This window comes from Anolis carolinensis, chromosome 5 (genome assembly GCF_035594765.1).
Source record: "Anolis carolinensis isolate JA03-04 chromosome 5, rAnoCar3.1.pri, whole genome shotgun sequence".
Taxonomy (NCBI): domain Eukaryota; kingdom Metazoa; phylum Chordata; class Lepidosauria; order Squamata; family Dactyloidae; genus Anolis; species Anolis carolinensis.
In genome coordinates, this window is record NC_085845.1 from 60,015,525 (window position 1) to 60,027,526 (window position 12,002).

The 12,002-nt window shown below is 41.4% G+C and overlaps 1 protein-coding gene across 4 annotated transcripts in view; it reads left to right on the top strand.

The window, feature by feature from the left end:
* Positions 1 to 12,002, top strand: part of galntl6 (polypeptide N-acetylgalactosaminyltransferase like 6) — a 753,660-nt gene that overhangs the window by 666,465 nt on the left and 75,193 nt on the right. For 3 of the 4 annotated variants that reach the window (XR_010006391.1, XM_016995302.2, XM_016995303.2), the window contains one exon: positions 4,656 to 4,877. The exons of the other annotated variant lie outside the window; for it this stretch is intronic. Coding sequence is in view for 2 of the 3 variants with exons in the window: in XM_016995302.2 (XP_016850791.1) it covers positions 4,656 to 4,877 (222 nt within the window). In the remaining variant the exon portion in view is untranslated. The remainder of the gene's footprint in view (positions 1 to 4,655; positions 4,878 to 12,002) is intronic. 4 annotated transcript variants of the gene reach the window in all.

Consider the following 12,002-nt stretch of genomic DNA (forward strand, 5'->3'; position numbering starts at 1 on the left):
TAAAACTGCCAGAAATCTCAAACCAGCATGATTAAAAAAAAACCCAGTCCAAGACACAACTGGGTTGAAGAACAGTGAATGTTCACGTAACTGTATTACAAAACAATAATACCTGTGCTTTTCCATCATTGAAGAGGGCAAAAGGGAGAGAGTCCAAGATTAAGCCTGGTTTTAGTTTTATCTTTAACTGGCTGTAAATGTGCGAACCAAATCTCAAGGTCTTCTGCTTTTAAAGAGTCCCTCTATCTCTGAGGACTTCTCCCACTTCGAAGGAACTGTGGAACATTTTCAAACTGGTATTGAAGAAAGTACTTTCATTGTAAAGATGATTTTATGGGAAATCCTAGAACCAATCTGAGGCCCGGATGCTAATTAAACAAAATACACTGATGTACATTAAGTGCTATCCTTCACTTGCTTTTATAGATGTCTGCATTAAATGGTTATTGTAGATAGGGCCTTAGAACCTCATCAGATGTTCTTCAGTTTTCATGCGCTTAGGAAACAGAGCCCCACAGGAGTCCCACAGATGCCATCACATGGCTTAAGGGCACCTCCAGTGGTATTCCATGGCACTCCATTTCCTAAGCGCATGGAAACAGAGCCTGAAGACCATCTTCAGGAGTTGGCTGTTACCTGACTCCAAGCAGCAGAATGAGGAAGAAAGTGGGGAAAAATTGTGATAAGCACATGGGATGGCTGGCCATCCCAAATGACGAGAGGGAAAGGAGTAAGACGGTTCCATCCGTTTTCCCCCTAGCCATCTGATGAGGTCCTTAGTTACAATGCCATGTTTCATGTGTCTGTATCTCACTTGTCTATTTATTAAAATATTTATGGTATGCCCTATATCAGGCCAGCTTACAAATAGCACTAAAACAAATTAAACAGGTTAACAAGAATAAGTCAATAAAACATATTAAACAATAAGCTAAAGGCAGATTTTTTTTAAAAACTTGCTAAATTATAAATCACTGTCTTGGGTTGAATACTAAAGCCTGAAGGCTTGGCAAGCCACCATATTTTAACTTGGCACCTAATTGACAAGAGTGTTTGTGTCATTTGGGCCCCCAGTGCCACAGTATTCCACAGTTGGGGTGCCATGGCTAAGAAGACCCTCACGACAGGGAAAAAGTCCTCTCACAACAGATCTTAATTCTCAGTCAGGCACAATGGTGATATAGTAGAGACAAACAGACATAGACATTTTCTTTTATTATTATAGGAGGTGCCAATTATGCAGTGGCAGATTGCTGAACAGTTAAACCTGCATGGAACAATAGTGTTGCATTCAAAAATTCAATGTTTCTAACAGGTTTTAAATTAACTTCACATCTAAATACCAGGTAATAGAAAGCAATAAATTAGATGTTCAGTTTTGTTACATTTTCTTATAGAGGCTATAGAGCAAACTGAACCCGTTTATTGTAAATGTATTATTATTAGAAAAACATTCTTTTATATAGTTGTTAAAGAATCAAATGGTAGAGGAAAGACTGAGCATTTCAAGACCTTGTTTAGACAGGGAACGGCTGTGAATAAAGCTTGGAAAGCTGGTTACAGATACAATTTGTACTTTGTAGTCCACCCCAAGTCCCTCTTGGGAGATGGTGGCGAGATATAAATAAAGTTGTTGTTGTTGTTGTTTCTGTTTCTGTTTCTGTTGTTGTTACTACCACTACTACTAATATACTATTCTGCCGTTCTCCCAAAATTGGGACTCAAGGTACAGGCCAAGAAGTGAGAAGGTAAGAGAGTAATATGACAAAGGAGAGAGAAATCATATAAAAGATAAGAGAGAGGGGGAATTGTATGCCCATTTTGTCCAGTATTATGTGCACACAATGGGTGCTTATGGTCCCACCATTAAGACCTAAGTATAACTTCATCCTCCAGTTCAAAATCTCCAGTAACTGGTATTCAGAAACCAGCTGATATTAGAGGTAATATATAGGCATCATAAATAGATAGGGTTTGGATTATAAATTGGACTATATAAACTAACAAAGCAGCCAGAGTGAGGCAGGCAAGGCTGACCCACTGTGAGAGATGGTGGCTCCAATTTCAGTGAGATGGTGAAGCCAGTCTGGGTCTTAGTTTGAACTTGAAATGCTAAACACTATCTTCAAACAGGTGCAATACATTGGAAAGATCCTTTGAAACAAGAGAATGTTAAATGCAGCCCCCAGGCAGCAGGTGAATCCTAGAATTCTAGGGTCCTTTCACACAAGCCCAAAACCCAGGGGTTTTACTGGAGTAGCCTGAGGCATCCAAATGATGCCCCAGACTAATCCAGTTTTTCAAACTACAGAAGCCCACCCTCTCCTTCCTGCCCCCCAAATATGACATCTTCCGTTTTGATCACAGTAGACTGTTACCTTCAAGACTGTAGTTTCAGAAACTTTTCATGGCTACATCAGAGTATTCTCCAGTAGAACATTTCTTTAAATAAACTAGTACCATGTGTTATAACTTTCTGAATCTCCTTGACTGTAATTTCAAGGTGGGGAAAACAAGAAACTGCCTGAATGTATGCTTGTTTAATATATTGTATGTTTAAAACATATTCTCTATTTTCACACATAGTGAGAAACTTGGATTTTCTGCTGTGAGAATAAATGGTAGCGAACCTTGGAACTTACACTATCCTCTGTTCTTTCATGTGCTGCGAAAGAATACTTTATCTGCCATGTTAAATTAAGTACCTTTTCCCATTGCATTCACACCCAAGGAACTATGGTTTAACTATGGTTAATGGGTGGGAAGCAATAGTTTTAAATCTTGGATTGTTTTCAAACCACAGTTTACATGAGCCACAACTCTAAGGAACGGTGATTTGTTTAAAATGCAAGCTATAATCTATCAGTTGTCCCCTTTGGCTTGCAAAAGGAGAGATATCAAATAATATCCGTGCCCCACCTTACTGTGCAGTGTTGTCCTTGTAGCAGGAAAAATAGTTTCTTCCTGTACAAATCTGGCTTTTAGCTCATCTTTAAGTGTTGTTTTACTGTAGTAGTTTATTCATTGTTTTCAAAGTCTTGAATACACAGCCTTTTTTTAGACAGATGGGTGGATGGACAAATCTCATTTGCAGACCAACTCAGTTATGGGAGCATTATAGTTGTTTGATTACTTCTATATTTCCCAACAAATTTAATTAATCCATGGCATTTTTATTGCTAGCAAAAATCTGAAAATGTGGTCATGCAGACGTGAAATGGATTCAAAATGATTTGGCTTCTTTTAGATTAGCTAGAATGCTGCAATTTGCTATATACAGTTCACGAAACCTTGATTAAAGAAAAGCTTTTTGGAGGAACACTTTATATCAAAGAGTCAGAATTCACAGCATGGAGTGTATCCCTATTATGTGTTGTTTTCCATCACAGAGAAAGCAAAGCTTTCTGTTAAGATTGACTCTCTCTGTCTCCTAGCAAATGCAGGTGCTGATTGCCAAAGGCTATCTGAGAAACAAAGGGGAGGTATCAGCATGCCCATGAGGACCCAAAGTTTTGCAGAAGGATTGAGAAATACGAACACTACAGGGGTGAAAACTCCAAAAGAACCACATTAGTATTCACCACGCTCACCAGTCACAGAAAGCTGAATGTCTAAATGGTGATGGTAGTGGAAAATACAGGAAAGTAGGAATAGAGTGGAATGGGAGTACCCTGGAAGACAACTTGGTTGGCTTGAAGCCTGAACTTCCACATTGTAATCATTAATTGACAATAGGATAGAACCCCAACCCCCAAAAAATAACCCGAGCAAAGCAAATCATACCCAAAGCCAACCAAGTTAGGAACATGAGGCAGAATATTCCCAGTAGGAGACAGAACTACAAGAAAATAAGTTCCCAACAATGTGTCCTCTAATATCTACTGCTTGAGAAAGCTACCTATTATAACTGGTCCTGACTAATAGTGTGTTGAGGGAGAGGAAGGACAAATATTTATCTCCAAAGGTTGATTTAGAAAATTGGGTGTCCTTTCCCACTACACAATCAAAACACTTCAATACCACATTGATTGCCATGGTTGCATCCCTGAGGTTTGTAGCTTTGTGAGGCAATAGAGCTTTCAGGCAGAAAATTCTTTGTTCCCCTTCCTAAATTGCATTCCATAGGATTCCATAGCATGTTGCCATGGCAGTTAAAGTAGAATCATAATTCTGAGTGTAAAAGACCCCGTGAGTATATGGAACTCGGAAGGGGAAATGCCCTGGGACCTGAGCTTATTTCTTGTTGCCTCTACAAAATTAATCTCAAAATTTCAAAATGGCTCTGCATTAAAATACTGTTGGGAAACTAAATAAGGCAATTGAGTAAAAAGTGCAAGAGATATTTGCAGCAAGGTTCCACTGAAATAATTAAACAAGTCTTTACTGTATCTAGTTAATTGAATCCCGTTCAGTAATTGCAATGAGCTGTTTTGTTTTGCTTTGCTTTGTTGTTAAAGGAGGAATGAAGCCATCCGTCTGATTTTTATCAGGCCCTTAATAGCATTTAAATGTGAAAGGCTTCCATTTGCTTAATGTACAACCAGCCAAAGCTGGATAAGGGAATGAGGTATTGTAATGGTGTGTATGTATATCAGTAGTAACAACCAGCCTTGAGCTTGAAGAGAGATGACTGACTCTTGCTTTCTGCTGCTCAGAACCTGAAGCGTGTGGCTGAAACGTGGATGGATGAGTTCGCAGAGTACGTTTACCAGAGGCGGCCGGAGTACAGGCATCTCTCCACCGGTGATCTTTCAGCCCAGAAGGAGCTTCGCAAGCACCTTAAGTGCAAGGACTTCAAGTGGTTCATGGCTGCAGTGGCTTGGGATGTCCCCAAATATTTCCCTCCGGTGGAGCCCCTACCTGCTTCCTGGGGAGAGGTGAGGAATATGCGCAAACTCACAGCCATGTTTAACAGCATAGTCCATTTTTACGACCTGAGAGAAGTCTGGTGCAGTATTTTGTTTCCTTCTGAAATGCTGCTGTTGTGACATAGCTTGCACAAATATATCCTAGCCACCATGGACAGGGAGGTCTTGCGTCAGTCATAGCAGTCAGAATTACCAGATATGTACAGCCAGCACTCAACATTAGCTGGGGTTAGGGGCACAGGACCCCAGTGAACTTTTTTTTCATGTCAGGAGTGACTTGAGAAACTGCAAGTCGCTTTTGGTGTAAGAGAATTGGCCGTCTGCAAGGACGTTGCCCAGGGTCTGCCTGGATGTTTTGATGTTTTATCACCCTGTGGGAGCCTTCTCTCATGTCCTTGCATGGGGAGCTAGAGCTGACAGAGGGAGCTAACCCCGCTCCCCAGATTCGAACCACTGACCTTTCAGTCAGCAATCCTGCCAGCATAATGGCAGTGAAAATGAAAAACCACAAATACATAAATTGCTTAGTCCTCTCTCTAAGAATTTCTAGGTTCTCCAGCATGACTATGGTCAACGTCTACTGGAAGCTTAACGTAGAATCACATTAGAGGACCTAGAGATTCCTAGAGGTGTATTGCTATTTCAGTTTTCCTGCATGACTGGAGGAAGCTGACCATAGGATCATACGAGGACTTAGAGTTTCCTAGAAAGAACATTTTGATCAAATCCAAGAATAATCAAATCTGCAAAGTCCAAACCATAAATGTCAAGGGACAAGTGTAGTTGTCCAAATGAGGAACAACTGATAAGGTATAATTATCTATTATTATGAACAATCTGATATTGCACCATATAAACACAGACCAAGCCCTAGTGCTTGTGTGATAGATTACTGGTAACAAAGAGTGACAGCAAGGGGTTAAGAAAAAAAGCTCTGTTTGCTACACAGCTTGCCTTGTATCCTATAACCTAAGGCCCCTTCCACACAGCTGCCTAAAATCTATACTGAACTGGATTATATGGCAGCATGGACTCAGATAATCCAGTTCAAAGCAGATATTGTGAGATTTTCTGCCTTGATATTCTGGGCTATATGGCTGTGTGGAAGGGTCCTAAGGTAATGGTTTAAGGGAAATGATGTTGTACCAATATTGAAGTAAGATTAAGCTCCCAGTCCACTTGGCTTTGATTCTTCAGTGGAATGCTATGTTTCATTTTGTTTATTGTGCAGCAAAATCATTCAAACTCACTTACATCCAACCCTTTCACATATACTTATTTGTTTAAGTCTGGTTTTGTGGCATTCGTACAGAAATTTGAAAGTACTGTTATGTTAAAATGGAAACTTGGCTTCCTAAACAACATCTTCAACATCCCGCTTTTTTATATTTATGTAAAAAAATTGTTTAATACACACATTCCAACTGGACTTTACAATATCTGGCCCTCTTTGGCTAGGTTTCTGATATCTCCTTTGGGTGATTTCCTATCAAGGCTTCAGACAATAACTAGAACGATCGGTATTTGACTCAATGGGGTGGCAATGCCTTTTAAATGAACATTTTTAGTTTGTGAACATGGAATCAGTTTGTACATGTATATCCCTCTGTCTTTTATCCATATGGTCGCTCCTGAATGCCCTAAAAATGGTGCAGAATTTGGTGGCACTTTCAGGAGGCTACGTTCCTGCATTGGGTAGCTACAGAAATCAAAGAATTGCTTTCTGATTATAAGTCCCTACCTCCATCAGACAACTTCAAGAAAGCTCATGATCTGTGGCACATAAAATAGAAACTTGCATCTTCCATGCTATCAGGGGAATTTGGGGAGATGAGGCCAAAAAGGGTTTGTTTTTTTCTGAGCTGTGTTTCCTAGTTACATTTCCATTACATTTTTCTTACAATGAGCTCAATGCAGCACCATGGCTCTCTTCCCTGCACCATCACAAGAACCCTATAAGGTAGGTCAGGCAAAGAGAAAGTAACTGACCCCCAGGTCATTTAATGAGTTTCATGACTCAGTGGAAACCTGAACCTGAATCTCACAAGTCCCTGTCCAACACTCTCATCATGAAACCATAATGCAGTAATTCCCAACTGTTGATCCTCCAGATGTTTTGGACTTCAACTCCCAGAAATTCCAGTTATTTTATCTTCTGTTAGGAATTGTGGTTGCTGAAGTCCAAAACACCTGGAGGACCAAAAGTTGAGAACCACTGCCATAATGGCAGTGCTGTATATGAACTTCAGTTGGGGGGGGAAGGTAGGAAAATTGAGTGAAACAACATTAAGTTCTTAAAAAAACATGTTCTAATACAAATATTTGGGTATGTTTACTAATGTCCCTTTTAATTTACTTCTTTGTTTATTCTTTAAATCTGTTTTGTTTCTAATTGACTAAAGGGAGAAAAACAAACAATATTTTCATGCATATTTTCCCATGCATTTTATCACTCAAATAGTTGTACTGACTTTATGCACTTATAATTGGTTAAAATTAGCAGCTTATTCCCATAATCCCCCATCCACCATGACAGTTGTAGACTTATAGTACTTTTCCCAAGCCCTAAACAGAGTTGAAACTTGAACAATGGAACTACAAAGGTGGAAGTATTTTCATAGACTTTAAAGTTTTGTTTGCACACAACCTATATTTCGTCCAGTGCCTGCATTATTTTTGCCTCTCAATTTTAAATTATTTTGACTCTGCAGATCCATAGATGCTCTAGTAAGAAACTGGAGACAGAAATGAACTATCCATCTGTCCTTCTCTCAAAGATGCTCAGTGGCCGTGCCCCTCAGGGGTCTGCTTCATGCCCAAATGGGTTTTCAGGGAACATTGTCTCAATTTCCACTGGAAACGATATGCATTGCCCAGGCTGTGGCCGCTTAAATCTGGGTAGTAATTCAGTATTTGAGTCATAAATCCACAAACTGTCTATGAATGTTGCCTTTCTTCTTGCAAAATCCTCAGCGGTACAAATGAAAGATTGATTGCCAATTCATGTACTTGCAAAGGCTAAAGTGACTTTTGAAAATGGCCAAATTTACCCCTAAGGCAATTTGCTATTTTCTTCCAGCTGTGCAATGCTGGAAGGATATGTAATCCATCTGGTCCTCTGTTTTGCCTTTTTCAGCACTTGAAGCAAATGCTCTATGGCACATGAATTGTAGGTGGATGTGATCTGAAAGAAACTAAGTTCTTACTAAATAAATTGCATTGATTTTACATATGTCAAAGTAGGAATACAGGCAGTATAAGCCTGTGCTATTGTTTTGCGATTCTATGAAGTAATAATTCAAAATGTAGAAAATCTCTGAATTTATATGCTTTTATTGTTTTAACCTGGATTATTTTAATATTAATGTTGTTTAATACTGTTTTAATTTTTGTTTATTTCTATATTTTAGGTTGTAATAAAATTCTTTTAGTTGTAAATCGCTTTGAGTCTCCATATGGAGAGAAAAAGAAGAATATAAATAAACACAATAATAATAATAATAATAATAATAATAATAATAATAATAATAATAATAATAATAATTTAGGCTAAAAATTAAGTACATCTATGCATGAATGCAGCTGGCCTACATGAAGATGCCATGTGCAGATTGGTATGTAGCCAAAGGCACTTGAAGAATTTAGTTTTGGAAAATAATGACATGGCAAAGAAAGCTCCAACCCACAGTCTGGACATGTTAATTTTTCTACTAAAACTTGCACATCCTCCAGCCAACATGTTCAATGGGAATTCTAATTTTTAAAAATCCCCAAATTCTGATCTGTATTTCTTGACCAGTACATAAATGAATCATATATTATCCTTCAGATTTTGCACCACTCAAAATTTAGGGAGGACCATCTTGTCACAAAAATATATTAAATGCAATAAGAATTCATTGTTTTGAAATAATATATAATCAGAAATATGCATTGCAAGATAAAACACATTCATTAAAATGCATTTAAAAGCACACTGGGGTAGTTTCTTTCTGTCCCATCTGTCTTTCATTGTTTCTTTTAATGTAATGGATAAATAAATGAACCTTAATAGAAGTAACCTAGGCCAGAAATTGTCAGTTCCTATGCAGACTTCTCCATTCTGGGCATCAGAATGGACTTCCTAGACTTCTCTCTTTCTACAAGTGGGTTCTGTCCACGCTGGAGAGTAAAGTCGTGGTGATTAGATAAAAAGGAATATTGAAAAAATAGAAGTCCACATTATATTGGGCCAAATAAAACACTGAGAATACATTATGCTAGCTTTTCAGAGAAGAAATGTAATAATGGTAGGTCACAGAGCTTCATCCTTCTGGAGATCCTAAAGCTAATTTTTGATGGTGGTGAAATGAGGTTTTAATGCAACTAAAGACCATTGCCAGGAGGTGTTTGGGATATCAGAGCAAGGCAGGACAGTTACCAGGAGGTGTTTAGAACATTACAGCCAGGCAAGACAGTCAACGTTTTCTCTACTTTAGGAGCAATGGCAGTTCATTTGAGGCGTAGTCCATAAATCTCTGTCCTGTATGAGGTAGAGCAGAGAATCACTCTTGCTTCCCTAGGTTTATTCCAGGTTAAATTGCATTAGCCTGGTGCATTTGGACACCCCAAGCTAATGTGATTCCTATGCCACATTATGGGGCAGTGTAGATGGGCCCTTTTATTCTCCCCATCAAATTTCACATCTTTCAGAATTGCAGAACCTCCTGTTTTTTCAGGTTCTAGTCCTACTGTTTTTGCTTATTCTCTTCCTGTTTATGGATTCCTCCTTTTTATAAACTGCACAAAGGAATATATGTTTGTGTGTGTGAAAAAGAAAAAGAGAGTTCAGAAGTATTGTTGGGAAACAGTTGACTTAAAATACGTACATCTTACTGCTAGGTATTCAACCTACAGAATGTGGCACCCAAAACATGTACTTCTTTCTTTATATCTCACTTATTACAGCTAAGCCTCTTAAAGCGACTTAGGTACTGCTTTAAATTTAAATGCAGAGAGAGAGCAGCAATGTTCCTTCTTTTGTATTTTGCATCCTTAGAAATTGTTGCCAATTTTCTCCTAATGCCACATAGACCTTTGTTATGTGAAGGTCATTCTGTAAAATTGTAGGGCTTGGAAGCCTTTTATGATGCTGGATTGCACCTCAATGACCCTGACAGAGTCAAGTCATCAACTTTGATTGTCAAGAATCCGGCATTCTTTGAACAGATTATTTAACTGAACAGCATTTCTGACTTGATTTGCCATCTATCCCAAACACCATAGATTGCTTTATTTAAGAAGATTCAACTACATCTAGTGTATGTCATTCTTAAATGCTTCAAAGCTACCATGTGCTATTTTTTTCTCTCTCCTTAATAGCATGTTAGATGAGTTTTAGTAACTCTTATTAGGATGGAAAATGCACATGGATTTGTCACTTTGATTGACCAATTCACCATTGAAATTCATCATATTGAAACTAGGGTTTCATCAGGGCCGGCCGGAGATATTTTTTGATGTAAAGCGGGGGTGCTGAAAAGCGCCCCCGCCACCGGCGCCCTGGCCCCGCCCAGCGTGCCCTGGCCCCGCCTCCCACGCTGCGTGGGAGGCGGGGCCAGGGCGAATAGTGAGGGGGCGGGGCCAGAGTTGGCCCCGCCCCCCGTGCCCTGGCCCCGCCTCCCACGCAGCGTGGGAGGCGGGGCCAGGGCACGCTGGGCGGGGGGGCGGGGCCAGAGCTGGCCCCGCCTCCCACGCTACCCCCGCTCGCCCGTCTGGCCTTTTGTAGCAGGCCAGACTCAGCGGAGGTTTCTCCAGGCCGCGATTGCGGCCTGGAGGAACCTCCGCTGAGTCTGGCCTGCTACAAAAGGCCAGACGGGCGAGCGGGGGTAACGTGGGAGGCGGGTCCAGCTCTGACGCCGCTCCCCCCCCCCCCCCGCCCAGCGTGCCTTGGCCCTGCCTCCCACGCAACGTGGGAGGCGGGGCCAGGGCACGCTGGGCGGGGGGGCGGCGTCAGAGCTGGCCCCGCCTCCCACGTTACCCCCGCTCGCCCGTCTGGCCTTGTGTAGCAGGCCAGACTCAGCGGAGGTTTCTCCAGGCCGCGATTGCGGCCTGGAGGAACCTCCGCTGAGTCTGGCCTGCTACACAAGGCCAGACGGGCGAGCGGGGGTAACGTGGGAGGCGGGGCCAGCTCTGACGCCGCTCCCCCCCCCCGCCCAGCGTGCCTTGGCCCTGCCTCCCACGCAACGTGGGAGGCGGGGCCAGGGCACGCTGGGCGGGGGGGCGGCGTCAGAGCTGGCCCCGCCTCCCACGCTACTCCCGCTCGCCCGTCTGGCCTTTTCTAGCAGGCCAGACGGGCCAGGGCGTACTGGGCGGGAGGCGGGGCACCGTCAGGGCGGTGCCCCGCCTCCCGCCCAGCCTGACGGCGCCCCCCCGGGCCTGCGCCCGAGGCGGCGGCGTCAGCTGCCGCATGAGTGGGGCCGGCCCTGGGTTTCATTTTATTACAGCTAGCCATCTGGGATTTTAGATTCTGGAATTATTAATCATTTTTATATATTATCTATTTTGCAAGGGATTCAAAATAGAGTTAAGTTGCCATCCTAAATTTTTCCCGTTCTTATAATTATCCCCGATTGTTTTCTAAGTCTTAAAAGATTTGAAGCAGGGTCTTCTGGACCCATGCCCAACACCATCTTCACTATTGGTAAGTTCCTTCTATTTTGAAAGTGAAAAATCTAGTAGCATTAGCCATGCATGGACAAATTTATTTTTTTTCCCAGTGATCCATACTATAATACAAAAGATTTTGAAAGAACTCTTCATTTCAATTAAAATGATTTAGTATGGTCAGAGTTTGGAGAAGAACTCCTCTGGCCATTGAGGAAGCTCTACCCACCTCCCAAATAGTTGTAATGTTTCTGAGTTGTGGGAAGAGAACTTCAAAACCCAGACCTTTTGGAGATGCAGCACATTGCACAGTACTTTAGACCTTTTTTGGCTCAAAGACCCACTAAAATCCTAAGAGATCACCCTTATATCTTGTTATATTGAAGATACAATTCACTTGGCTTCTGATTAGACAATTTACATCACTCGTTACTCTCATTACCATTTAATATCAATCTCCCAGGGAGCGGTGGGTTGTCCAATATTTTC